Here is a 27,994-nt window from a genome sequence, read left to right on the forward strand (position 1 = left end):
GGCCAGGAGAAGCCCCAGGGAAGAGTGGAGACATGAGAGCAGCTAAAGCCACTGATGTTTTACCAGGTAGGAGAGATTCTGGCTGACACAAGTTTCTAGCCCTTTTAGCTTTGTAGAGTCTTTTCATATTCATTATTTAGATCATCTTCACAACAATCTAGTAGGGTCTATAAGGGAAATGGCATTCACATTTAACAGATGAGGAAACTGAGGCTCAGAGAAGGACTTACCCAAGGCCACCCTGCTGGTTGGTAGCAAAATGGAACTCCAGTCTCCCAGAACAGACCCTACGGCTGGGAAGCAGTGTCTCCCCAGACTGGAGAAATGGATGAGTTTACTGAAAGGTTCACATTCATTGGCACAGTGGGAAGAAATGGATCGAATGATAAGGTGAAAAGATCCCTATCACAGTATATTTTTTGGGTAAGAGAAAAAGAGGCAGAGAGAACACCACATATACTCTGGTCATCTATTGTAATGAGAGAATCCCAAATGCAAACTACTTTTTAACAGAGTCCAAGATACCATTTGTGCACTTGGGGAAAAGGTCATCTCAAATAACTGTGGGTCAGGAGCTGAATAGCCAGCCAACAGTAAATGAAAGAATCATCCCAGGGCTCAGAAAGTAAATTGAGAGGACAAAAAGACACTTAAGGAGAATGTGAAGAAAACTTGAGACCTAACTTTTCACCAAAGATGAGGCACATCAAGGACTTAGCAGAGGGTCTGGCATAGAGCACATGACTAACAAATGGGAGCTTCCAGTCACAGCAGGAGTCACAGAGCAGCACTAGTAACACTAGGAAGCCAGACCCTTTCTCAAAGCCAGCCTCCACGTTGTGGCCAAAAAACCTCAAACCTAGTTTACCGTGATCTAAACTGCTTCTTAGTGATGAAGGCAGACTCTGTCCTCAGCCTCTTTCACTGACATCATCTTCAACAGATGCCATGCTCTATTCTGTTAACAGGTGGCCTAACACACTCCAGAGGAGGTAGCTGGAGTGGAGGAACATGAGGATGGGATGCTGGGAGAGCCTGTACATGTCTCTGGCCTAAATCCATGTGCAGGAAGCACATGGACCATCTCCAGCCCTGAAGAGCATTCCTCCATCACTGACCTCACCCAAGCCTACCCAAGTCTCCTGAAGCTAGCAGAAGTCCTCAGGTAACCACCAAGACAAAGTCACCAGCCCATGTGCCACCTCCCACAGGCTGTCCCACCTTCTTTAAATCCTTACACATATCCAGCCCACAAATACCCAAGCCTGGCTAACTGGCTTTAAAAGGGGCAGCATTAGGAAGAAACTGAGGAGAGGACAAAGCTCAATGGTTCCATTTTCCACCCTCTGCTCCCACACACTTAGGCCTTTCTACTCCCTGCTGGTCTTTCCTTCCTTCTTTCCTAGGATTGCTAGAATGATTTGTTCTGAACAGCGACAGGTTTATAGGTTAGCCGACACCTCCGCTCTGTGGAATTTTAATTAACTTCTCCCATCGTCAATATGCTAAGGAACGGGGTCTCCATTCTCTGAGGTCAGCAATGTGTTTCAGGTCCTGCTATATCAGCCGTCAAATTGAAGAATTAATGACGTGGCTAATCGGCTCTAATTCTTTAGGAAGAAAAAAAATTGAGAGGGAGTTGTGGGAGGGGGCAGGAGGAGGGGTGCAGGCTCCACGGGGTGAGGAGAAAAAGGCTGAAGGGGGCTGAGCAAAGGGGGTGACAAGCTCTCTCATAAAACAAGTGACTGACTTAAACCTAGTCTTGGAGGGTGGCAGCCCCACAGCTTTCCCACTGATCCCCTGGGTGAGGAGTGTGGGGTGAAGGAAGTGGGAGAAGACACTAGGTAAACACTCTGACAAAGCAGGTGCAGAGAGGGTGTCTATGTACCCTGCTGGGGGGGAGAGGGGCTCTGCCTCAGTTCAAGGGAGACTAGAAAGCAGAAGTCAGGATGCAAAGCTCACTCATTCACTGGTAAAACTACAGAAGTATCAGTCAGGCCAAAGGATAGGGTAAAGCCACCATCAAAAACTGGCACTTCTGCTACAACTGTCAATGAATCTACTCCACATACATGACTTTGGATGAGGGCCCAACTGGACATGGACTCCAAGCCTCTCCTGATGATGCCCACCTGACCTCGTAAAATAAAAGCATTATTATACGGGACAAAACCATACCGCAGAACATCTCCCTTACCTGAGCAATGGGCTGATAGCAATGGACCAGACTCGGTCTTCAGTCTGGATGGTGTGTAAGCACTGCCCCAGCCGGCCTGAGGCCAAAGGCCATACCTGGAAACAGGAGAGGAGATGCTCTCGTTGGCATTGCCTGGGATCAGGATGGGGACTGGAAAGATGCACCAGGTAGAGTTACTACCCCTAGCGGGGCAGGGAAATGGAGAATCCTTTCTATCCTGTATACACAGAGCTCTGGGTCGCAGCAGAGGGGACTCTCCAGCTTCTGGCTCGCCTGCTGCCCAGACGCTGGCTCCCAGTCCTAACCACCCTTTCACTTTCACCTGATAGCCCTTACGAGCAGCCAATCTTATATCAGGGAATCAGAAGCTCCATATTCCTCAGCTGAGACTTGACTGAGAAGCCTGGGTAGGTGGGGCTTGCCTCGCTCAGCAACCTCCCCATATTTTTCCTCTCTCTCATCAAGATTTTACTTTGGGGAGGTAGGGAGGGGGAGGAAGATCAAGGCCCAGTATGGGAGGACAGAGATAGAACTAGAGTAGAATTAGAGAGAGGAGTAAAAAGAAAGATCCAAGGGAAGAAAAGAATGGAAGAAGAGGACTTCAAAGTGGGAAGGTGGTGTGTTATTGTTTGTTTGTTGATAATGCCCAGAATCCAGTGCTATTCATGTCAGCAGGGAATTTAGCACCTAGTGTCACCAAAAGTAGCAGAAAAGCTTAACTCTTTTAAGCTTCCATATCTCCTACAGGTTAAAAATATTGCTTGGAGCACATTATCTGGTCCCTATCAGTCAGGAATGTACATTAGCAGCCACTCTGGGCTTAACTCTAATCAACACTCACAGAGCCCTCTCAGCGGTCAGTGCATTTAGAAATCTCCCATTAAGCACAAGGCCCCCCTCACCTCACCCTACCCTAGATGACACTCACAGGGAAATAAGCCTCTAACCAAACAGAAAGGAAACCTCAAATGTACAGGGCTGTTCCCAGACAGCAGCCAAGGAGGGATTCTAGGCAGCCAGATGGATCAATGACCTCTCAAGGTCCCTGCAGTGCTATAAGGGGAACACACAAAAGTCAGTCAGGACCTTAGATGGAAGAACTTTCAGGAAACATTCCTAGAGTTTAAGGGGTAGGTGACAGAGTAGGGGTGGTCCTGACTTCTTAGGATCACATGATATCTCTTCTCTATAAGAGGAGAAAGTGTTTCTTAGATTTCATGTGTATACGACAAGGGGAGGAGGGTGAGAGTTACTTTTCTCAACATAGGGAAAAGAAAATAAATCTAACGAGAAGATCCTGAGTGGGGAAGAGCAGAAAACAAAGGTAAATACCACAGCTTTCCTGGAGTGCCATGATTCTGGCTCATTCTTCTGGACCAGGTCACTTTGACAGTAACTGCATGCATCTAATGTCCTCTCTCAGACAGCCCCAGCTTGGAAGAGATGTCTGCCTTTTCCCTGACGCAAACTCTTAGCAGGCATGTTCTTGCTTGAGGTGGGTGGGGAGACACTAAGGACTCTGATTACAAAATCTATGGGGACAGCCCTAGGCCTGAATTCACTAGTGCCCTCCACTGAATGGGCTGGTGGATCCCTAGACCGTGAAAACTACAGAACCAGGTTCCTGGTCTCCAGGAGTGGCTCAGGAAGCATGCTGCCAATTTCCCAAGCATGATCTTGGGTCTTCTGATCTGAATCAGCGGCACACTACCCACCAGAAACACGAGTGTGCTAATCACATCTTAATACTCTGTGGTCAAATCCAAAATACACCCATCCCTGGAGAAGATACAAGTCAGTGGGAGTGGACATTTATACAGTCCTTTTAAAAACCAGTTGGCAATATGTATCAAGACCCTTAAAATGACCAAAGCCTTTGACTCAGTAATTCTATTGCTGAGACTCTATCCTAAGACAATAATCCTAAAATGAAGAAAAACCTAAATGATAAAAATACTCCCTGCAGCCTGCAGTAGCAGAAGGAGCATGCATAGGCTTTAGAATTAGGCAAAGCTGGGTCTGTTACTTACTTATCTCTGATCTTAATGTTTCATAACTTCTTAGCCTCAGTTTCCTCATGTGTAAAATGGGAAATAATGCCTTCTTAGCCTCAGTTTCCTCATGTGTAAAATGGGAAATAATGCCTATCTTTTAGGGTTGCAGTGTGATAAAGTGACATTAAGTATAGAGCACCCAGCACAGTAGCACAGTATTTGGCAGGTATCAGGCATCAATAATGGTGGTTCTCATTTCTATAAGAAAAAACTAGATACAAATATCCACCAATATGAAAAAATGGTAACTAGATTATGGTAACTCTGTTGTGAAGCCATTAAAGATGACACTTAAAAATAATTTGTAATAATAATGGAAAACCTTATAAAATAAAGTAGACACAGCAGGGTATACTGCATATATAAAATATATCATGAGCATAATTATATGGGGAAAAATTACCCCAAAGGATAAATTGAGAAAATGAATAAATGTAAAGTGTTTATTAGCACAGTGCCTGGTTACATTCTGTTATCACAAAACAAAAAAAGTAAACCTATGTACTGAAAAATAACTAAAATCAGAGGAAAAAAAACCAATTCAAACATTCCTCTCCTTCATAAAGTGTCCCCTTCCAGGTCAGATGTGATCTCTCCACCCTCTGAACTTCCTGGCCCTTTCCCTAGAGCCTTACCCTTCATAGTCCTGGCCACCTCCCCCTCCAACCAGCTTCATAGCTAGTGCATGTATGTCTCAGGTCCCCTAAGGGGAGGCTGTATCTTCCTCCCCTTTGAAGTGTCACATACAGTAGGTGCTTATCAGAATGAAAGAAAGAATAAAGGAAAAGGAAGAAATGAAGGAATGATCAGTACTGGCCCAGGTCCAGCAAGAATATAAGCTATCATCCTATCACATCTCAGGATGGGGCCAGCCTCACTAAAGCCCAGGGAGGCAAGCCAACCTAAATCACAGTAAATCTGAAACTAGGGTTGGGGGAGGGGAAGGAACAAGCTCTCTGGGCAGTCCCTAGCTCAAAAGTCTTGCAAAGAAAATATTTTGCTTCCCTTTACCCCCACAAAACAAATCTCTTTCCTAAAACACAGTACAAATTTGGGGAGCTCCCAAAAAACAGGCTATAGATGTTTACAGACAAACATGACTAAGTTCTCGCATAGGTTCAGGTATTAGAAACCCATAAAAGCCGCTGGAGAATTGCAGATGCCACCAAAAAGAAATAGAGTTGTTATAAAAGATGAACTGTGGGTAATGTGGAAATGGTCCAGCAAGATGAAGGTGGCTAACTGTAAAGACAGCAATAGAAAGGAGAGAACAGATGCAGCACCCAGAAAGCAAGAAAAGAGGAGCTGGTCTGGAGATCACTGGGGAGCCCCAAAACAGCTGACTAGCTCTCTGGAGTTGAAGAACCAGGGGGCAGAATTCTGTCACTGACCTAAAAGAAATTCTCAAAAGGAATAGCATGTTCTGCAGTGATCATTTTAGAATTAGAAAGTACCTATTTTAACACTTAAGAAAAATCTAAGTTGGTACTTAAAACATGAAACTAACCCAATATCCCAAGTAAACTTGCTATCAATCCTCAACTGTAAGCAGTCCATACCCCTGAATTGCTACCTGTGGCCATAGAGCTCAGTTTTATACTGCTCTGGGTGTCAGACCACAGAGAAAAGGCTAGAAGAAAGAGATGCCACTGAAAAGGGAGAGCCAAGGGAAGCTTGAAGGCATGACAAGAAAATGCTAGAATGAGATGGGAACATCTAAGTCACAGATGCACAAAAGGGTTCCATGCAAATTGACTTCTGAACAATATGGAAAGTTAAGGCTGGTCTCTTTGCAAGGAATGGTACAAAGACAGTGACCAATCAGAAACCTGAAGTAAGTACTGGGTGTGGGGGGTGGGGGGCAGGAGATAGAAAATTTAGTTTCCATGTTGATTCAAAAGATTTTTTGGATTTTTCTCAGGCTCCCTTGTGCTACTGTGCACATCCTCCTGCCAGAATACAAAGTGTAAGGGAAAAATTAGCAAAGGGAGGAGAAACTTCCATAAATAGAAAGGAACATATTTAGTCCTTTTTACATAAATTAACAACATTTTCACATGAAGGTGTAATCAACAGAGGGTACCTAGAGTCAGAAAAGTTAGTGAGAATGTCTGCAACTTCTCTGTCCTAAGTCCTCTCTCTCTGTGTCTTAGAGCCCCCGTTTGCTGACATGGATGAGCATTTTGCTCTGTTAGCACTGTGAGGTCTCCAGATGCTGGGAAACAAACAAGCAAGAACCTATCAAGTCTCTTGCACCATCAACTGAATTGTCAGCAAAGTTCCCACAGCAGCCCCAAGGGACAAGGCATGTGTGGGCCCTGGCAAAGGCTACTAGACACAGGGATGGAGGAAGTTCTGTTTCATGGGTGGAAGCCTATTTGACCCAGATGTGGATGAACTGAGTCCATAAAGCAGGGGTTACACTATTTATTAGCTTGATTCTGTTGGGCCTTGGCAGATGTCTGACTGTAGACCAGACAGCCTGGCAATGACGCAACGAACAACACCCTTCTCCCATCGTCTCTCTGCTGCTTACTGACCACGTCACTCTCCGGAGAAGCAGTAAAAACACATTTTAATTATCAGCCCGATTGCTTATAAACAAGGTGGTAAAAAATTAACTTTGCTAAATAGAGAGTGAGCAAAAGGAGGGAGATTTTAAAATAAAATACTGGGGTCAGAACTCAACCCACAAACTTGAGGAAACTCAGCTCAGGGAGGAAAAGCTGCCCAGGCCCTCTGTTTTTGAGTTCACGCCACATTTCAAGTGAGTGGCAAGCTTCCCAGCCACTGTCCACTCCCTTCCCAGGCCAGCTGGCAGGAACAGAGCCTGGCATGGCAAGCTGCATGCCAGAGGCACATAAGTGAGTTCTTTATTGTGTCATTTCCCCACCACCCCAACTCAATGCCCTCAGCCAATCCCAAGACTCCAGGTTCTCTCCACCCTCTCCCACCCTACTCCCTATAGACAAGAGGGAATAACAGTATGTAAGGGGGAGACCACCTTACCTTGGCTGTCCTGTCCCTGGAGCCACTCACAATGATGCCCCCTTTGCAATCCACACAGTTCACCTCCTGTTCATGGGCTGAGTACTTGACAGTGAAGGTGCTATGAATCTTATGAATGCCAATCTTCCCATCTCTACAAGAAAAGTAACAAGCCCACCCCCAAAAGCCAATTATTCTCTCTGTAGGAAGAGAAAACGTCTACAGAAACAGCCTGAGTCCCCAATGACGTTCAAATTTGCTAAGCTTTAAGCAATTCAGCCCAATAAGGTGCTGAGTTTCTAGATAATTTTACTTCTTCAGTACACTTGGGGCTAAACAGAGCTGAGAGACAAAACAAATTTCCCCCTTGAGAGTATCAAAACCAGCTTCACTTTTCATTAAAGGCTCTTCCTGTTTTCCTTCCCCAACTAACCCTATTAAGTGTCTTTGGTAAATCTCCCCACTTTAAACAGAAAAAAACCCACTACCCTTTCTTCTAGTCTCCCTCCTCATCCCTTTGGAGCTGAGACAGGAAAGTCAAAAGCAGACAGAAGGTTCCTGAAGAATGCTAAGGAGAAGGGAAGTAGGAGAAGCCTGCAGCACTTACCCTCCTGCACTGATAATATGTGAGTTGGCCAGCACGAAGTGGCAAACATCCTCATCATGCCCAGCAAAGACTCCCAGGGGCCTCCGGTTCAAGCTGGCACCATCTGGGCGGAACTGATAGGCCAGGATGAAATTAGCCTGGGATATGTACAAAGAATCACCTTCTAGTTGCATCCAGGGCATCTGACTGCAGAGAAGTAGAAGACAATTTAAGGACCATCAAGATATAGCATGAAAACTCAACTCCAGTCTTTGGAGAGGCTGACCAATCCTCAACTTAGCAAGCATAACTTGCAAGGCTAAGTCTACACCTCATCCTCCTCCTTCAAAATTACCTACCCTTAGGCTACCCTCAGAATACTAGAGTGATTGAGTTTTGTGGTGACCTAATCTTCCTTGGACTTTCTAAAAGAGAGTCAGAATTAAAATGTCAATTAAATATCACTTTTAAATGGAGAATGCTTAAGCCTTGAATGACTGGCTACCTATACTTCTTGTGGGTAGGCAGAGCTTAGAAAATGCAATGACTGAGGAGTGGGAAAGGGCAGAAAGAAACCTTCCATCTAGATGAAACAATTTTCTTTCATTCTGTGTCCTCACTGACTTAAAGTGTAAGTGATCAGGTTCAAGGTTCCAAGACTCCCATACACACCTCTTTCCCAATAGATCAGTTAAGGTGTGACAGAGAAAGACAAGAGTGAGCCCAGGGAAGCCCCATTCCCTTGTCCTACTAGAGCAAAGGGGCCATTTTTAAGTGAAAGGAATAAACCCATTTAGGAAAGGATATTAATGTACTGATTAAATACCTAGGTCCTCACAGGGGATATCTACATTTCTGTATTAGAGGGTAAATGTGGCAATGGAAAAACAGAGCTCCAGGGCAGTCTACTACAGTTTAGGGGCTACAGAGTAATAGCTGGCGCTCACAGGCAGCTGATAAGAGAAATCCACAAATAGTTAAAGATTCCCTCTATAATCTGGCAGGAGGAAGAAAGGATAGAAGCCACAGGCCAGTCCTATGACATGGAACAAGCCTTAAGAAGAGAGAAGATGCTGGCAGACACCATGCTCTCTGGTGGGAACTAAGCCCCTTTCCCAAGGTAGACATCCCAGCAGTCTGTCCTACACCATATAGAGGTCCTGGAACTACCAGATCCCAAGCAAAGCATAGGGACAGCTGATTCATCCCCATTTACAGAGACACCATCTCCCACTGCCAAGCCTGTCTGAGCAAACTGGGTTGTGTTTCTTCCCCAGACTCCTTAATACAAGCGTCATGGGAATGTGGAAAAGTTCTGCAAATTGACTTGACGGGCCATTAAATGCAGCTTGGACTTGTAGTAACTAGTTTCTGCACATGAGGTTTTTACAAATGTGTGCATATATTACATGGAACATGTGTAGAGTGCGTACAGATGCCTACATTCTCACTCATTATGCACATTCCTCTTCAACATCCCCTTGCACGAGTTTGTGGCACACTCAAGTGGGTGGCGAGTGGAGGGGTTTGAAATTCATGTGTTTAGAGCCATCTGGTAAGCAGCCATTTGCCCAGGACAAGAAACCAGGTTCATGCCAGGTGAACGGTGGAGAATCCCGGGGCAGCCTGGTAACTGTTTTGTGTGTTTGTTTGCCAAATTGCTTGAAACCAGCTCAAAAAGACGTCAGGGACAAAACCTTGACAGAGAAATAAACTCTACTTTCTGGTATTAAAAGGCATAAGTGGAAAGCAGAGGGTAAAGTCCTTCATTGTACAAATCCATATGTCTCCCCTGTAGTTTCTTTATAATCACTGCCACCACAAATTTTACAGCAACTTGTGTCAGTGAAAGCAGCAGAAACTGGACACAAGCAAAAGAGAAAAGGTCATCAGATGAAGAAGCCTGCCTGGACCTATCAGCACAGATCTACGTCAGATGGAATGAGGAATCATGATGTTCCCTATCCATTCCAACCAATCAACAAGGAGCACTTTTTTGGTAGGGAATCAAATAACTATGACATAATTTAGCATCAATGAAGCATAAAATGTGTGGCATTAGCAGTACAAAAGCCATTATCTAAATATCCTGCCATTTTTTTCTAAGTTCTACCTCCGATAACTTATACATCCAAACCTTTAGATCCTATTTTGCTTTTTAATAACAGTAGGGGAGAGGGCTACAGGAAGCCAAGAGTGAAGGTGTAACTTCCTAGAGTAGAAGATTTAAAGAAAAATAATTATAAAGCAAGATGGGATGAAATATTGGTTTCATTCATTTCTTTTGATGAGGTGCATTAACATAGGTTACCTCTGAATGGTAAGATTATAGGTAAATTATTTTCTTAAGTTTTTAAATTTTTTTCAAAATTATACAATAAACAGTTATTTGTATGATCATAAAAATATGGGATCTGTTAAGATACATTTTTTGTAATCCTTTTTAAATGTGAAAAAAGTTGTCCCTCTGGTGCCCCTTTGGTGGTAGTGTTTTATGGATCACCAGTGCCCCATCACCCAAGACAGGCACATTTACACTCCAGCTAGGACCAGATTTTTCACTTTCCAGAATGTTTTTATGTCCCAGGTAGCTTTAAAAGAGTCAAGAGGCTACTCACCTGCATCTCCATTTCAGCAGAATCCCCTCTCGGCAGCGCCCCAACTTCCAGTTCTGAGACACCCTCACCCGTTCCTTCACTGGTACACTGGCCATCCTGTGTCCGGGCAGAACAGATAATCCAATCACTACAACTCATTGCCAACCAGAAAAAACTCCACAGGCTTACAAGTCAGGACTCAGGAACATCAAATATCTAGATATATAAGTGAAGGGGTTAAGAGACAAGAAAGAAATAACTCTTCTCTCTCCATACTAGGATAACCAAGAAAGCCAACAAGAACAGCCTGTCCTTTAAAGTGTCCATAGTGATGTCAAAGCAATCTAATAGGGAAAGGATGACAAAGAGCGCTGGAACCACTGGCCAGCCATGTGGAAAAAATCCCTACCTCATACCATACAGAAAAATTAATTCAAAATAGAGCACAGATTTAAACATAAAATCTAAAACTATAAAGCTGTTAGAAGAAAAAGTATAAAAATATCTCTGTGACTCGGGGGTAGGCAACAGTTTCTTAAGACACAGAAAGCAGTAACATAAAAGAAAACTCCAATAAATTAGATGTTATCAAAGTTAAAATAATCTACTCATCAAAATGAATACACAAACCACAATCTGGGAGGAAATATTCATAAAATGCATATCTGACAAAGGGCTTATATTCAAAAAATATGAAGAAATCCTCTCTGTATATGTGTGTGTCTGTGTGTATGTGTATATATATATATTTTTTCTGAAAGCCAGTAACGAACTCTCCTACATTCTTGGTGGGAAAGGAAAATGGTAGAGCCATTTTGGGAAAAGGTATGGCAGTTTATTGTCAATCTAAACATACAGGTAAACCTACTCTATGACTTAGCAATTACCCAAGAGAAATGAGAACGTATGTCTACAAAAAGACTTATACAAGAATATTCATAGGAACTTTAGTTACAACAGCCAAAAGTTGTAGACAGCCCAGGCATCCATCAAGAGGCAAATGGATAAACACATTTCAGTGCATAGTCATATAATGGAATACTATTCAGCAATAATAAGGAAAGAACTATTGATACATATAGTAATGTGTGTGAATCTTAAAAACATGCTGAATGAAAGAAATGTTACACAAAAGAGTTCATATTTCATGATTCCATTTATATGAAGTTTGAGAAGAAAGATAACTAATCCACAGTGAAAAAATTAAAAAGTGATTACCACCAGGCTGGGGACAGGAACTGACTGGGAAAGAACAGGTAGAAACTTTCTGGGGTAATATCCTATACCTAAATCTTGAAGGAATTTGAGTTATGTGTGTATGCATTTGTCAAAAACATATCAAATGATACACTTAAGATCTGAGCATTTTGTTGTATATAAATTTTTTTAAAAGAACCATAAATTAATATACTCTAGTCAATGATACGCATGCATACAGAAGTGTTTAGGGGTAAAGTGTACTGATATCTGCAACTCACTTTGAAATGCATGATAAAGCAAACATAGTAAAATGTTAACTGTAGACTCTAGGTGGTGGGTGTATGAGTGTTCACTGTATAAACCATTCAACTTTTCTATATATTTTAAATTTTTCATTAAAAAATGTTGGAGGGGAAGTATCAATAGTACTTTCTGGATGAGGGAACTTAGAGCAGGAAGAGATGTGGGAGCACAGCGGCAGCAAGAATGGCATAGTTTGGGGGTGGGCTAGAGTGGTAAGGGATACGCAGAAGAGCTCAAAAAAGCCCCTGTGAAAGTTCACATTTAGATGGAATTTTGAAATTGAGGGCAAGAATTCGAACATTTCATTTCAGGCCCCTGTATCTCCCCTGGGTCCCCTTGGCTTGCTCCACTGGGCAATACAAGTTACACTGCTTGGAACACAGAGCGGTAACTGCCAAGTCTACTGAGAAAAGGAGAGAGACACATGTTTCTCCCTGTTTCTACTATACCTTCACATTTACTATCCTTTACTAAAAGAAAGCAAGCAAGTCCTGCTTTCAAGATTCTAACAGATACAGCTTAGAAAGGATAGTTTTGGCAGACAGAAAGAGAAGATACCTAATCCATTCCTAGATAAGTGATAACTCTGCCTCCTAGCCTCCTTTCATTTATTTATAGAGAATAATTATTTTTTATTAACAAAGTAATCAAAGCACATGGTAAAAGAAAAATGCAGATAGTATAGAAGGTTAATAACGCAAAAGTGAGACATTCTCTTCATTTCTGGCTGAGACCCTCCCTAGAGGCAACCATTATACACCATATATAATGGGGGGTATGTGTGTATTTATATGTATACCCACTTTTAAATTTAAAAAACAGCAGTATACTATTCTACTCATTGCTTTCTTCACTTTACAATATATCTTGGGGATCGTTCCATATCAATACACGTAGAGCGTCTCAGTCTGTTAACAGCTGCATAGAATTCCACTGTGTGACTCAATCATTATTTAATCAACTACCTACTGATCGACATTTAAAAGGTTTCCAGACTTCAGCTGTTATAAACAATAAATGTCTTTATACCTTTATTTACATGCAAGGATATTTCTGGAGGAAAAAATTATTATAAATAATATTGAATGGATCAAAGGAAATAGTGGGGGGGGTTTGATAGATACATCCAATTTGTCATTGTTGGTTATACCAACTTATACTTCCCAAACTCTATTATGATGTTTATTTGGGAATATCTCTGATTTTCTTCTCTTTTTTTTTTTCAAGGTTTTTTTTTAGAGGGGGTAGATAATTAGGTTTATTTATTCTTACTTATTTTTTAATGGAGGCACTGGGCATTGAACCCAGGACCCTGTGTGTGCCAAGCACACACTCTACCACTGAGTCATACCTGCCCAATTTTCTTCTTTTTAAAAATAAACATTTTTAAAAAACAATTTGTAATAAGTTTAGATCTCCAGAAAAGCTACAAAGATTGTACAGAGAATTCCCATATACCTTTCATCCAGTTTCCCATAATGTTAACATCCTACATAACCATGGTATATTTGTCAAAACTAAGAAATTAACACTGGTACATTAGTATTAACTAAACTCCAGATTTTATTCAGAGTCCACAAACTCTCCACTAATGCCTTTTTCTGTTTCAGGAGCCCTATAGCGCCCACAGTACATCTAGTTATCATGTCTTCTTTGTCTCCTCTGCTTTATAGCAGTTTCTCAGTCTTTCCTTATTTTCATGATCTTGATACTTTTTCTTTTATCTTTACCATTCTAAGAAGTAAAAAAAGATTCCTCCCTGTTCAACATGTTTTTTCCCTAATTATGGATGAGACTGAATATCTGGTTGTGTCTGAAAACCATTAGCATTTCTTCTGCGAAATGCTGGTTCATGCCCTTTGTCCCTCTTCCTATTAATAATAATGGTCTTTTTCTTGCTTAAAGGCTCTTTATATATTCTCTGATGTCAATTTTTTTCTAATTTATTATTTTCTTTTTAATTTATAGTATTTTATCCATACAGATATTTTTTATTTTTATATATCCATGATTTCATGTCAATCTTTGCCAGAAATCTTTGTCAGAAATGACCTAAACTGATAAGATATAATAAAGTAAAATTTTAAGGTAAGGAAAGAAACCACTACTTAATGAGTGTTCTTGGGTTTGTATGTCCCAGCTTTATCAGAAAGGAGGGAGGGAAGAAAAATACACATGCCTAGAAAGAACACTGAAAGAATATACTCTAAAATAGTTAACTGTGTAAGTTATTTATAAAAATTTAAAAACTTATATTCTAAAAAAATAAAATAAAATAGTTAACTGTGGATAGCCAACTTTGGGTGTTTTTATTTTCTTTGTATTTTTCTGTATTTTCCAGTTTTTCTACAATGCAATATTGTGGTAAAGATAGAAATACTCATTAAAATAATAATAATGTTTTTGATAAAACTGAATATCAACAGGGCAAAAAACTGATTTAGATTACTATCTCACATCACAAAACATCTAATAAAGCCCCCCAAAATCAAAGAGTAAATTTAAAGTAGTTTTTTAAGAAGATTCTTAAGTATTTAAATTTTGAATACTCCAAAGAAGAAAAAAGAGATTATAATGAAAGCAACAGAGTTGGGGGAAATTAACAATTAATGATATAGGTACAAGTTTTATCCCTAAAACTTTTAAGGGATTGATACAAATCTATTAGGATAACACCCTGTGTCCAATATCCTATCATCCATATCCAGTAGCAGATAGAAAAGTAACACAGTGTTCACATGATAAACACTGGGAAAATAACCAGAAACAACAGTAGTTTACAAACATGCACATTAAAACAAGTATTAAAGTATCACCTCACATCTATTAAGTGGAAAAACCATACACTACCTTTGGTTTGGTAGAAGGGTTTGGGTTTGTTTTTATATTGCTGGCAGTACACTTGTACAGACTTCCAGGAGGGAGTTCTATTTAGAAAAGTTGTTAAGTGACAGTTCTGACCCAGCATTCCCAACACTATATCACAAAGAAATAGTTTTAAAAAATACATTTTTACAAAAATATTTATAGTTGCAGCCATATATTACAGCTAAAAGCTGGAAATAGTCCAAATGTCTGTCTATGGGGGAAAATGGTATACTAATGCGATAGAATATATTGCTACTAGAAATGAGAAATGTGAACACTGCAAAACATTTTGGAAATTAACAAGCAATGGTAATTTTAAAACAAAGTCAAATGTGTAAAGGTGTAAATGTGTTAAGGAGACACTATATAAAATTATATCACCATAAATAACAGGTCAGAAGAGGTAAACAGATGGTGTTTTAGAAAGTGAGTATTTTGTTTATATGTTATCACATAATTGTTGCTAGTTTTGTCTTTTTATTTACCTTTAACTAAACAGCAGATTAAAGTTGTGGCAAAAGCACAGAATGCAGATATAGGAAACTGGGATCTGACCCTCAGTTCTGCCTCCTATTAATTATACAGCCCCAGTTACTTAGCTTCTCTAATTGTCCACTTCTGCACCTATGAAATAAGGATAGGATTTCACAAAATTGTGGTGTTTTAAAATAAGAACTAAAACAAAACACAGGAAAAGTTATAAACCACTATGAAAAAGGTTTTTTTTTACACAAATATAAATGTAGTAGTAGTTTAATTCATTAATGGTGACATCACTAAAGCTAACAAATGATCATTTATTTTTCTTCTAACTAATTTAAGTATAACTGTTAGAAATTGTTCTTCTAATGTCAAACATTAGCCCTCTTTCAGGCTGAATGATTACGATTTGGGTGCACATGTTAAAGCTAAGATATATTACCGAATTCTTCCACTGGGTGAATGTGGTTCCCGGTTTCATATTTCTAGAGGGCAACCTACACTACTAGATGGATAGAGAACTGAAGACCGTAAAGAAGACAGTCATCAGGATGGACCAAAAGAACTGAACTCTTAGTGAAAAAGATTAGACTCCCCATCAAATCTTATCTGCAAATCCCTCCCATATATCAAAGATGAAATTGTTCATAGTTAAACTTACCTCTTAAGTTAGGTATGTTAACAGGTAGAGGTGAAATAAAAAATTGAATATTCTGTATCACAGCAGGAAGGAAACAAGGGGGGAAGAATCAATTTATTTCCTGAATTGGGATAATGATAATACTCTCATCTCCCTGGTCACTTAACTGCCATTTGGTGACACTTTACTAAGGGTCAAAGCACTGCCCTGAGGGCCTGATCACAGCAGCAAAAAACTTTCAAAGTTGAACTTTAGAAGCTGCTACCAAGCAGCAGGTGCAGGCGTCTTCTCCCACAACCAACACCATAATCAAAATACTTCACTCTGGTCCTTCAGATCAAACTGTAACTTTTTAAAACTATTCCATTTGGCTTTCACCTGAGAAATAGTACCACTTTGTTAAAAGCAGCTTAACAACTCAGCTTTTTTATCCCTTTTGTTAGTTCAATTCTCTCTGATGGTTAGTTCCCCCAGCTGGTGGCCAAATCATATCTATATTCTTCTTGGCTTTAGGACTTGAAAAATCAGAAGGAATAAAAAAATCTCCTCTCTCTGAAAGCAGGTATCCCTCCCTCCTTGTGGGCAACTGTCACAGTCCAGTCAAAGAGGATCAGTAGAACAAGGCATCCAAACTGCCTGAGAAGACAGGAGCAGGTGCCCTTGGGTAATCAATAAGGACTCTTTCTCCCATCCTTGAAACGCTCTCTGGTTGGCTGTTTCTCCAACAGTTACTGGTGTAAAGTGGGGGTGCTCCCCCCACAAAATGATTAGTATACCCTGTAAATAAATCTCTGGCATGACTGTTAATGCATGGAGGAATCTCTAACCCGGCCTGTGGGCCTGGTGGAACTTCTATTTTCCCAGCCTCTTTCTCTTGCCTCAGGCTCATTTTTCCACTTGGGCCCCCTCCCTCTCAGCTTTCCGGCACTTAGTCACCATTATAGTTTGACTGCATTCCTGGGTGCATGACCTATTTTAAACAAAAACAACACAACATGCACCTACACTAAGCTATCAGGCCCCTTAAAGCCTTGGCAACAGTGAGTCCAGAGGAACAGAAATTAATCTAGGCAGTTATCTAGAGTTCCCTTTCATTTCACCTCCTCTTGCTCACACCCCAGACCAAAAGCAAATAAATAAACTAGGTCTGAAGAAAAATGGCTAGGGGATGAAGGAGGGGAAGTGTGCCCACACTGGACAGGTCTTATACCTGCACGGTCTCTTAGATCAGAAACCTCCTGGATCACAAACCAATTTCCCTTTCTGTCCCATCTTGAAGTTTGATTCCCTTAATGCCACTGATGCTGCCTACCTGCATGACTGACATAATTTCCATAAGCGTAACTTGCTGCTGCCTTGGGAATTCAGGAAAGGGTATCCGTCCACAAGTGTAGAACAAGGCCATCTCAAGGGGAACTGAGCGGGGAAGGGCTATGCAAAATGATGCCTGGGGGCCTTGAGTTTTAACTTAACACTGTCTCATGATTTCTTTGATCTTTTTGCTCTCCAGGAAGCAGATTTCACCCCATATTGCCTATACCCACCAGCTCTCCCACTAATACTAAGAATTCGGCTTTAACGTAAATACAAGTATTTAAACAGCCCAAGATAAGAGGCTTCTAACTCTTCATTTATACTTGTGTTAGAATAAATCCTCCAGTGGCCTCAGCAGCAGAACTCTATAATTAAGTTTCAAAATAAATCAATGAAAAATTGTATATTGTGTTAAACTGCTTACCCTTCCAGCCAGGTAACAGAGAATAGTCCAAACACCCAAGATGAAGTGAGATTGCAGGGAACATGCCAGCATGAGAACAGGACTATGCACAAGGAGAGCATGGAGCAGACAGACCCATGTCTCCCTTGAAAGGCCTCCAAATGTCAACTACTCTTACTCATTCTGACCTCCCATGGCTCCACACTCTGCAGCTGAACTCCAGCCAAGCCTCTCTCTTCTACATTCATTCCTATCCTCATACTTTCTCCTATATTGTCAGCACCAGCCCACCTTTGTCCCTGACAAATGCTTGCTTATCTCTTCAGGGCACTAATCAAATTCACCCACTCTTCAAAATCCAGCTTAAGCTTCTACTTCCTTGACTCCTCCAAATATTCTACTCCTGCTCATGTGAATTCTTAGACTGCATTACCTATGCATCCTACCATAAACCTAGGCATTGTTAACTTTTCACAGCTGTATGTCTTGTTTGTCTAATACAGTCATAAATTCCATAGGATCGAGTTTTAAATGTCTCAGTACTTCTAAAAGTGGGTCTCAACCAGCATGCTACAGAGCAGTGGTATATCAGGAACCTGAATAAGTGTGCCATAAATTTTTAAACAATTTATACAATTTATTTTCGTTCAACTAAAGATTCACATTTTTATGAAGATATATACATCAGACAAACCACTGAGCCACAGTATGGCTCATGACACAATTTGCTGCAAATAGGAGGAAGATTGCATGTTCAAAGGAACATATATGAATTTTACCTCAAAGGATATAAGAGAACAAGGTCAGGGCAGTAAAGAATTCTACTCAAACAGTAACACACTGAACAGCGAACAAGTAGATGGACAGGTTTTTCAACTTTCTGACACTTGCTTTTTTTAAAAAAAAAGACATTCATCTTTTAATCCCATTTAACGTACTATCGAACACTCCAACATCACACAAAAGTGTATCTTAGACACAAAAGGCAAGAACCTTGGTACTAGCATAACAGATATTTTGATAGATATTGCTTAGGAACTGCATAAGCAAATTCTCAAAAGAACAGTTCTCCCTTTGGTGAGTCACACTTTCAACAGTACCTACAGTTTTCAGGAGCCTGGACACACTACCTTCAAGCTCCAAAGGCCCTTCCTAAAAATGTATAATACATAACATCTTCAGGAATTCAACCAAGGCCTCCAAATTTTTATGCTAGAGAGTCTTGAAGGAAGGAATCTGAGCAGATAAAGTATCTTAATGTGGCACCCACATGTCAAAGCTGTCCAAAGCAGTTTCAGAAGCACTGGGCATAACGCTGATTCTTTATGTGAGTTTAGGATTTAGGGCCATGTTCACATTCATTTCCTCTTGCTATTGGTCACGTTTTGTATTTGCAAGACACTTGACAAGTACGTGTATTCTGCGAGATGTTAACAGATATTAAGCAAGAGAAAAAAGAACTCTATGGTCAAAACATTTTGGACAATGCTGGCTGAAACAAAATTAAACAGGTCCGTCTAGCACAGGACTTCTTTTAATTTATGGATGGGCATTGTGAATCCCCAGAAGGGATGTGGGGCACAGCATTTCCCATACTCATTTAATCACAGAATCAGTTTTTCAAGAACCTCACAATACAACTTTTGGAATGGCTGATCTGGCACTTTCTGAGAATAAACAACAGCGAGAAACATGCCACTATTTTTTGTGAACAGGCCATCTTCTAAATGAGTCATAAATTAGACACTAGCAGACTCAGAAGTGGACTTGTTCTCATATTTTCAAAATGACTTTCCCCTGGGCTCCCCATCTGAAATGTGAAGAATAATTACACTGCTCTGTTTCTCAGGGTTGTTTTTTATTATTTTTAATCTTGCAACTGTGTTCCATATTAATCCCCAAAACAGGTTCTCAGCCCAAGTGGCCAGGCTTCAAAATCCCTGGTGCCCTTCCAGCCTGGATGAAGAGATGGAGAGAACATGAACCAGATCCCACCCAGAAAGTTTGCACATCTCCAGTTTCTAGGCCATTATGATAAAGTCAAACTGCAGCCAAGATAAGGGATGAATGAGAGGTTCCTGCTTAGTAACTCACTTCTGGGGGGAGGTCCTTCTTAAGCACACACACCACCTGTATCTGAATCTTGACTCACCTTCTCAATATGGACTTTCTAAAGGAAATTCAAAGCAACATGGGAGGTCAAAGCTGGATCTACAAGGAAGAAACAAAAAGAAGCACTGGAAAAAGACTATTTCCATTTCCCTATGGAGAAAGAACCCACTACAGAGTTAGTGAGCAGGGGAAATATCATTCCTTTCAGTGAAACAGCTTTCCAGGAAAAGTATCTCAACATATTTACTATAAAACAATTTAATTTCCCTGTCCCATCACCTGCCACCCCATCCCCATCCCCCTAAAAAAGCCCACAGATTGTGGATTTCCTCTCATTCTTGGCAGAGTTACCAGAAGAAATATAATACCCCCTTCAGACTGCTCCCAACAGCTGCTGGAACAAGACGGGGAGCTGAGGGTAACCTTCCAAAGCTGCATCTAAAAATGACCATTCCCTCTGCCAAATCATGCAGCCAATGAATATAAGACAGCTCTTTTTCTACTTTCTCAAAACAAGGAGAGACCCCAAAAGCAAGTGCTCCCTAGTCCAAAATAGTTACATCCAGCCTATCTGTCCTCAACTTGACTCTAAGCTGAAACTTCCATACTGTAAGCCACCACTCTATTTCCTCCCTAACATGCACTTCTTAAAACAGTCATCTACTACTTCACAGAACTAGTATTTTTTTATTTGTTTGTTTGTTTAACCCACCAATTTCCAAGTTAGGATTCTTACCAAACTCCTTTTTAGTGTAATTTCCTTATCTCTGTCCACCTCCCCAATATCACATTCCTCTCTCTCTCTCTCTCTCTCACACACACACACACAAATCAGGTCAACAGCCTTCCTAGACAAAAATCTAGGAGCAAATTCAGCAATGGCTGCACTGCACCCTAGTCCTTTCCCCCTTTTCCAACATCATCATCCACTAAACGTGCTTCAGTTTGTCTAGAAAACCCCACCGCGCCAGGCAGCCAAGAGACTTCCAGTTAGCCTTCAGCCTCTCAGCTGAGACCACCAACAAAGAAGTTCACGAATGTCAATCGGGGGCACAGGCAATATCTCTCTTTGCTGAGGAGAAACTGGACAGAGCCTCTAGTATCATTCCCCAAAGGTGACAGCCGGGGTTGAGTGAAGACCGTGAAAACTGTACAAGAGCTGGGGGAGAAAATATAAGGTAAGGAATGATTTGGAATCAGGGGCAGGAGAAGGCGGAGGCATGAACTGGCTGACCCCAAATGTCTTTTCCATCTCTAACTCCTATGATTCTTTGACCTCCAATTTTGTGCTGCGAACAAGGAATGGAAAGTCAACAGACATGGTGATGTTTTGAAAGAGCCTGGCAGTCTGCTCTTGTCATTTAGTGGCCTTCACATGTATTTTTTAAGGTGTCTCCAAGCCCTGTCTTCATTTCACAGTTGTCACCTTTCTCAGCAATTTGAGCTCATGTCAAATACCAAAAAAGAAGGAGAAGAAGAAAGAATGTACTGGCAATTAATTGCGGGCTAAAGAGGGGCAGGCACAGGGGCCCATTGGGTGGCCCAGACTTCCAGGGAGGGCAACGTGGACAATTCGGATGTAATGAAGAACTGACAAGGCAACCAAAACTTCTAATAAGAGATAAATTCTTTCTCCAAATAGTTTCATATTCAGTTTTAGATATAGTTCAACCCTTTACATAGATTCATAAACATAGTCTTCATTAGCACAACCATCTTGCTTCTACTGATTACACCTGGAATTCCATCTGGATCCTGATCAAATTTGAGCAAGATTGCTAAATAGGAAGGACTTTCCTCAAGAATAAACCAAATCTCTGGATTCTCAACCTCATCTGATAGTTGACAGACCTGAGATAAATTCTGGAGCTTAGCAAAAATGTTTCTGTGGATCAAAGTGAGAAGCATGTCAATTTTCACTGGAAATCCATAACTCAAGTTTCTCCTCATTTTTTCAAACAGTTAATCTGATTTTAAATTTTCAAAATTTATAGACGACTGGCCTCAAGAAGAGTCTACCTAAAATTCTCCCTGTCCCATGGTTATGAGTCAGACCCAGAAATCGATAAATGCCAGAGTCAACCCAGAGTTCAGGTTAAGCTGTCACACAAAGGTAATTCTCTTCTGTGTCAAACATCCAAAAATATATATATTTTTTAATGTATATGCTTCCTCAGTAACTTCACTGCCAGTTTGATTTCAAGCAGCTCAAGCACAATCTTTGCCTAAGGTAAAGGGCCAGACACAGAAAATTGAAAGAAAACTGGGAGTAGAAATATTTTCAGACATTTCATTCCAATGTGAATTGTTCATCTTGTAAACTGTGAGGACTTTGGGTTTCTCCAGGATTCTGCCTTGAAAGCTAGGAAATTCATCCTCTGCTATTCAAGGTTTACAAGACTGGGAAGGATATAAGTAGCTTCTATAGTCTCACAGTCTTGGAGGAAAAGGCCTCTTCCATTTCTCCGGTTTGCATTAGGAGGTACTGACTGTACTAGACCATTTCCTGCTTCCACAGGTGTATTGTTTTATTTAGTTTAAGCATGTAAACTGAACTCACTTTTATTAACTCACAAAACCACTAAAAATAAAGCCTTTCCAAAACGGTTGAAGATAATAAGTACATCCATACGTGAAAACTTTCAATGAACCAGAGAACAAGTAAGTGACTCTTGTCCCTAGGTAAGGCAGAAAGGTGAAGGAGAAATCAAGTAGCCAAAGCTACTTTAAGTTGCTAATTATTTTCTAAAAATCACTGTTCAGGCCTTAAATGTAACCAGTCAGCAATGCCTTTTCTGTTCAGAGTTAGGAAAGGAAACTTTATGCTTTCTGGGCCAAAAAATGCTCTTAGGCACAATCATTTTAAAACAAACAAACACACTCTGCTTATCTGTGTCCATCTCACCACTCTGGACGTTAATCATCACTGAAATAGATACCCCAGTCCCCTAGCCTCAAAGAGCTCCAAGCCTATAAGACCCTGGCTGAGGAATGAATGTACATGCCAGGGCAAACACCTCAGAGCATTACTCCCTAAACACCTATTGTTAATTCTAGGCAAATCTATCACAGGCAAATGCAAGAGAGCACCCAGGTATTGCTCAAAGGATACTTAAAATAAAATTCAAGTTTGAAAGCATACAGGACTTAATCTGGGAGTAAGAGGATCAAGCAAGCTTTCTTTAACTTAAGACGGGCAAATTTTTAAAAAAATAGATTTACATACATGGGTATACTTTTTTCTTTCCATTCTTTCCTCCTGTTAATTTTCAGTATCAAAATTTGCAGCTAGTACCTCTGCTCTTCCACCTGTCATACTGTCTGTCTAACCTCTTGCACTTAACCTACATTATAAACTGACAGAGTTAAATTTCACTGTTTTGTTCTTGAAGACTGAACTAGCTTAGTTTTGCCTACTCTTTAGGGAAAACTTAAAAGATTGCTATAGGGAACATTTCCCTGATTTTTATATTAAAGATATTTCTATTCCCCCAGGCTTCATAAAACTTTCAAATAAAACTGATTTTAAACCAGATGACTGACTCACACTGTCTTTGTGTCCACTGGGAAAAAAAAAAAAAAAAGCTCAGGATACCCTACCAGTGTTCACTGTTTGGGCAAGAGGCCTAAAGGGAAGCAAATTATTTGTTTGTGGTTTTAAAGTGGCCAAAATGCCTTCAAGCACAAGTATAAGACCATTAACAAATCACAAGGAACCAAAGCAGTTCATCTTACTCAACAAAGCTATGATCAGTTAGGAACAGCCAAACTGAATGGGGCTTGCCCTGGGCCGGAAGGTCAGTAAACCTTAGCAGTTTGTGTTTCTGAGAATTCAAGAGGCTCTTCGGCAGGGAGTGCAGACCCTAATGTCCACAGGTTCTGCTGTCATGTTTCCAAAAACATTCAGGACAGGTGAGAGAAACTAATCAGTGTGTGTGTGTTTTCCCCCACTTATGTCTTTAGGCAGCATTTCCAAGTCAAACCATCTCCACTATAGCTATATATAATGACCAGAGGAGAAGCCAAGCAATTAAGAAGTTCCATTTTATAACAATGTATTGAATGCCTACTATGTGCTGAACACTGTGCCATCACTTACACATCACTACATTTAAGCCTTATTCTACCTTATATGTTTTCACCATTCTTTATTGATGACAAAACTCTGGTACAGTGAGGTTGTGTGGCTTCTGAAAAAATGAGGTTTTGTGTTGTGCTTATAAGAAAGTATCGTACTATCCAGCGTGCAGTTAATCAGCCCAAAACATGAACTACAGCCCTGCCACTATCCAAGCAGCCATTCTCTCACTGAACTTTGGGCTCAGGCTCCCTGACACCCTAAGAGGACTGGGGTTCATGCCATCTCCCTCCAGGGATGACAACCACCACTCTTGGTGGCTTATCACAGCTCTGCAGCTGTCCAGAAACAGACCACACTGGTAAACATTCTCTCCACCTGCTGTAACACACATAACTTTCCCCCTCAACTCAGAAAACACAAGCAGTGACCCTGTGCTTTATCCTTGATGCTGTGATAAAACAACTTCCCTAGAAGGTCGGAGATACCACATACTAGGAGGCAGGCAAGAAATCAAACCACTCATGGCTAATAAATAATAAAGCTGTATCAACTGGCAGTCTCAAAGCACTTTATACTATAAACTCATTTTCATTTTGTTGTTATTACTGCTTACAGAAGACACACTCATTCCCATTATTTCTCTTTCAGAGCATTTGAAAAAGAAAGAAAAATAAACATAAATTCTTTCATTTGCTCATTTAATCTCTATGAGGAGGGACAGAAAGCCAAATTTTGCCTTGGCTGGCTTGGGTTCCAGGCATTTTAGCCAACTGCTCTTATAGGTCAGCTGATAGGTTCTTTGAAAGAGTTCTTCTCATAAGAAAAGAAGGTAACAAGACTTGCATGCACCCAATATCCCAAAGAAACATTATCATTGACAACAAAATCATACTAGTATTAATAAAAGTTAAGCAAAATGATCAGGTTCAAAGTTCCAAAGAATTGTAGTAATCCTGGACATTATTAATAGCATCCAACTGGAAAACATACTGAAAAAGAGACTGCATTCACAATAAAAACAAAATGTGCAGCATATTTAGGAATACTTAGGAATAAGAGTAACAACAGATATATAGGAACTTCATAGTGAAAAGCACAAAAACTTTTGAAAAGGCAGATTTTTTTGTGGGGGCTGTTGGTAGATTGAGTGAGAGTGGAGACCTGACACACACCCATAAAAATTCAACAAGGGTAATCTAACTCCAAGAGATACTAGCCTCTATCAAAAGGTAATATTTAAATTAGAATGGAAATGGAAAAATATATCAGTGGAACAAAATGGAGAGTTCAGACAGAGATCTAATATATATACATACATATATATGTATGTACGTGACTATATATATATACATATATAAACTTAATATTGGCAAAACAAGCTTTCTAAAACACAAATTTTTGTCTTTCTAAAAGGAATGACAAGAATTATTTAACAAAAGGTGTAGTGATAACTAGGTAGTTGTTTAGAAAAAAAGAAAGTTGACTTCACCTCTTGCACCAAAACAAAAGTAATACTGATGTAAGTGTTAACTATTTTAAAAAATCAAATTATAGGAATATAATCAGCAGAATATCAAAAAGAAAATTTAGCAGCTCGGTGGAGGAATCATAATTTCTCAGCTTTGGGGTGAAAAAAATCACAAAAACTGACAGATTCTGACATACTTAAGTGTAAGTCTTCTATAGATTAAAAATAGTAAAGTAAAAAGAAAGCGAACTGGGAAAAATATTTGCATCAAAAATGACAGACTAGAGCCTAACATCTATGATCCACAAGGACTGGAATCCTTTATAAAACATGAAGATCCCGATAATAAATAGGCAAAGACTAGGAACAGACAATCTCAGAGGTGAAACAAACACATGGGAAAGTATTTATCCTGCATAGTGGATAAACCAAAATTTTGAGATACTTTTATATATTCACTAAAATAGTAAAGATTTTTAAAATTCTCACATGAAATTGGTTTAATCATTCGTGACTGGTGCCACTGTAACTTGGTATAACAACTTTTCACAAAACACAATGTTTGACCCAATAATGCCAATCTTGAGAATTTACTCTAAGGAATTAATTCAAAAAGACATGTATTATACAGTATGTGACATATCTCAATAAAGTTGCTACCCAAAAAATGCATTAAATTATTCATTTCCTTGTTCTCTATCATAGCTAAAACCTGGATACAACATGAAAGTCCAATATTAGAGGACTGTTTTTTATCTCATCATGGCACAGCCCACAAACATTTGTTATGTACCTGTTCTATTAGGATCAGTAAGATAGCAACTAAGTGTGGGAAACTGTGTGCAAATGAAAAGTAATTTTTACAACTGAACATCTGAATAGTTGTCTAGAGGTGACGGTATTACAGCTTTTTATGTTTAAACCAACTTTCTTTAATGTTGTTATACTGTATTAGAACTACCTTTTTTTCCCCCCTAACCCAAATTCAGTGGAATTGGGTGCAAGCTTCTACTGAAAGCTTCTACTCCCCCAACTTCATACATTTTTTTCCCCTTGCTATTTAACAGCTTAGGTGGTTCAGGAAAATTTTTCACTTACAGGTCTCAGATCCTACCAAGAATAGGCCAAACTGCAATACCATGCTTTTGTATACAGTCTAGATCTCATCCAACCCCGTGCCATTAAGCAGGCACCCTTTTTTGTGTCATTCTGCCTGTATCAAGTCATCAACTATGGTTGACACTTGGACCAAGCGCCTTCTTTTGGGGCCTGAGCCCTTTTCTCCATATTCCATTTTATCCGAGCCCTAAAACCTAACCTTTAGAAGAGGGTAACAGGATGAAAGTCCACAAAAGCGTTCTGATAGGCCAGAGTGGACATGTGTCCTACACCTGGACAGGAGGAGGCCTCTAAAGGCACAGACCAGACGGGCTCCTCTGGGGCTGAGGAACCCAATAGGTCAACGTCTGCGAAAAGGCATATCTAAAAGCTGAAGAGAGTGCATAAGATGGCTAATTGTGGGGAGCCGCCCACAGGGAGGGTGCGGACTGAGGGATGCTAGTGGGAGACTTCCTTGGATGGGGGCCTCCGAGAGCAGAAGGGTGCTCGGGGAGGGGTCGACGGAGGCTGGGTCCGGGCCTCGGAATTCGGGGTGCGACACGGCCCCAGGCCGACCAGGCCGCGGCGCCCCGCCCTTTCCCGGGACGCGGGCCGGCCCGGGGCGGGGAGCGGGCGGACGAGCGGGCGCTTACAGGTCGGTGCCGAGCCGCGTGAAGCCGGAGTTGAGAGAGGCCCGGGCTATCCGGCGCCAGAGCAGGTCGCAGCTGGTGAAGCGCCGCAGCCAGCGGCACACCTGAGCCAGGCGGCCGAGGGCCTGCATGTCCAGGTAGGAACAGATGAGCAGCAGCAACTCCTCCGGCAGGCGCCAGAGTGCGGGCCCCGCAGCGGGACGGCCGGCCGGCTCCCGGGCCGCCGCCGCCGCCTCCTCCTCCTCTTCTTCCTCAGCCGCAGCCGCCATGGCCGCCCCAGTCCCGGCGAGGCGGCCCCAAGCCTGACCCCCTCGTCCCTGTGCTCTCGCCGGCCTGGCCTCTTCCCGCCGCCCAGTCCTGACCCTCCAATCCTCCTTCTTCCCATCATCTCTTCCTTTGGCCTCCTTCCCCGCCCCTGCGCTCCCCTTATCGCCCCTGACGATCCTTCTCTCCCCTTCCTCCACGCTTCCGCCTCCCTCTTCTGCTTCTCCAGGGCCTGCTCTCGCTCCTGCCTCGGCCCCCAGCCCTGCTGCCTCCTTCGCCTTTAGCGGCCCCGGCTTCCCTTCCGCCCCGCTTCCTCTTCCGCCTTGCCCTGCTCCCGCTTTTCCTTTCCCCTTCCCCTTCCTTCGCTTCCCCCTCGCGACCCTCCCCTCCTGCAGTTTCCTCTCCTCCCGACTCTCGCCCTCCCCGGGCCCGCCGTTCCCGGGAGGCCCCAAGCCGCCCTGGCTGCCCATGAGCGGCCGCGGGGCCGGCCCGACGCGGAGCCAAGCCCGAGCCGCCGCCACCGCCGCCACCGCCGCCGCCGCCCCGGGAGGAGGCGACACCATGTCGGACCGGGTCACATGGGGCGGCGCGGGCCGAAGCCTGGGCCCGCCCCTCACACCCGCAGCCGTGGAGCGGCCTCGGGATGCGGGCCCGGGCCGGGGAGTGGCCCACCTCCCATGCCCTGGGCCGA

The 27,994-nt window shown here is 41.7% G+C and overlaps 1 protein-coding gene across 3 annotated transcripts in view; it reads right to left on the reverse strand.

The window, feature by feature from the left end:
* The window catches only part of FBXW4 (F-box and WD repeat domain containing 4), a 77,804-nt gene extending 49,822 nt beyond the window's left edge, over positions 1 to 27,982 (reverse strand). Inside the window, exons 1-5 of one of the 3 annotated variants that reach the window (XM_072971788.1) lie at positions 27,043 to 27,982; positions 10,444 to 10,539; positions 7,847 to 8,032; positions 7,261 to 7,393; positions 2,198 to 2,292 (exon numbers count right to left, since the gene is read on the reverse strand). In XM_072971788.1, the coding sequence (XP_072827889.1) occupies positions 2,198 to 2,292; positions 7,261 to 7,393; positions 7,847 to 8,032; positions 10,444 to 10,539; positions 27,043 to 27,866 (1,334 nt within the window). In that variant the 5' untranslated portion in view covers positions 27,867 to 27,982. The remainder of the gene's footprint in view (positions 1 to 2,197; positions 2,293 to 7,260; positions 7,394 to 7,846; positions 8,033 to 10,443; positions 10,540 to 27,042) is intronic. The other 2 variants (XM_072971787.1, XM_006210595.4) reach the window with 2 other exon arrangements.
* Between the last annotated feature and the right edge of the window lie 12 nt (positions 27,983 to 27,994).

This window comes from Vicugna pacos, chromosome 11 (genome assembly GCF_048564905.1).
Source record: "Vicugna pacos chromosome 11, VicPac4, whole genome shotgun sequence".
Classification (NCBI taxonomy): domain Eukaryota; kingdom Metazoa; phylum Chordata; class Mammalia; order Artiodactyla; family Camelidae; genus Vicugna; species Vicugna pacos.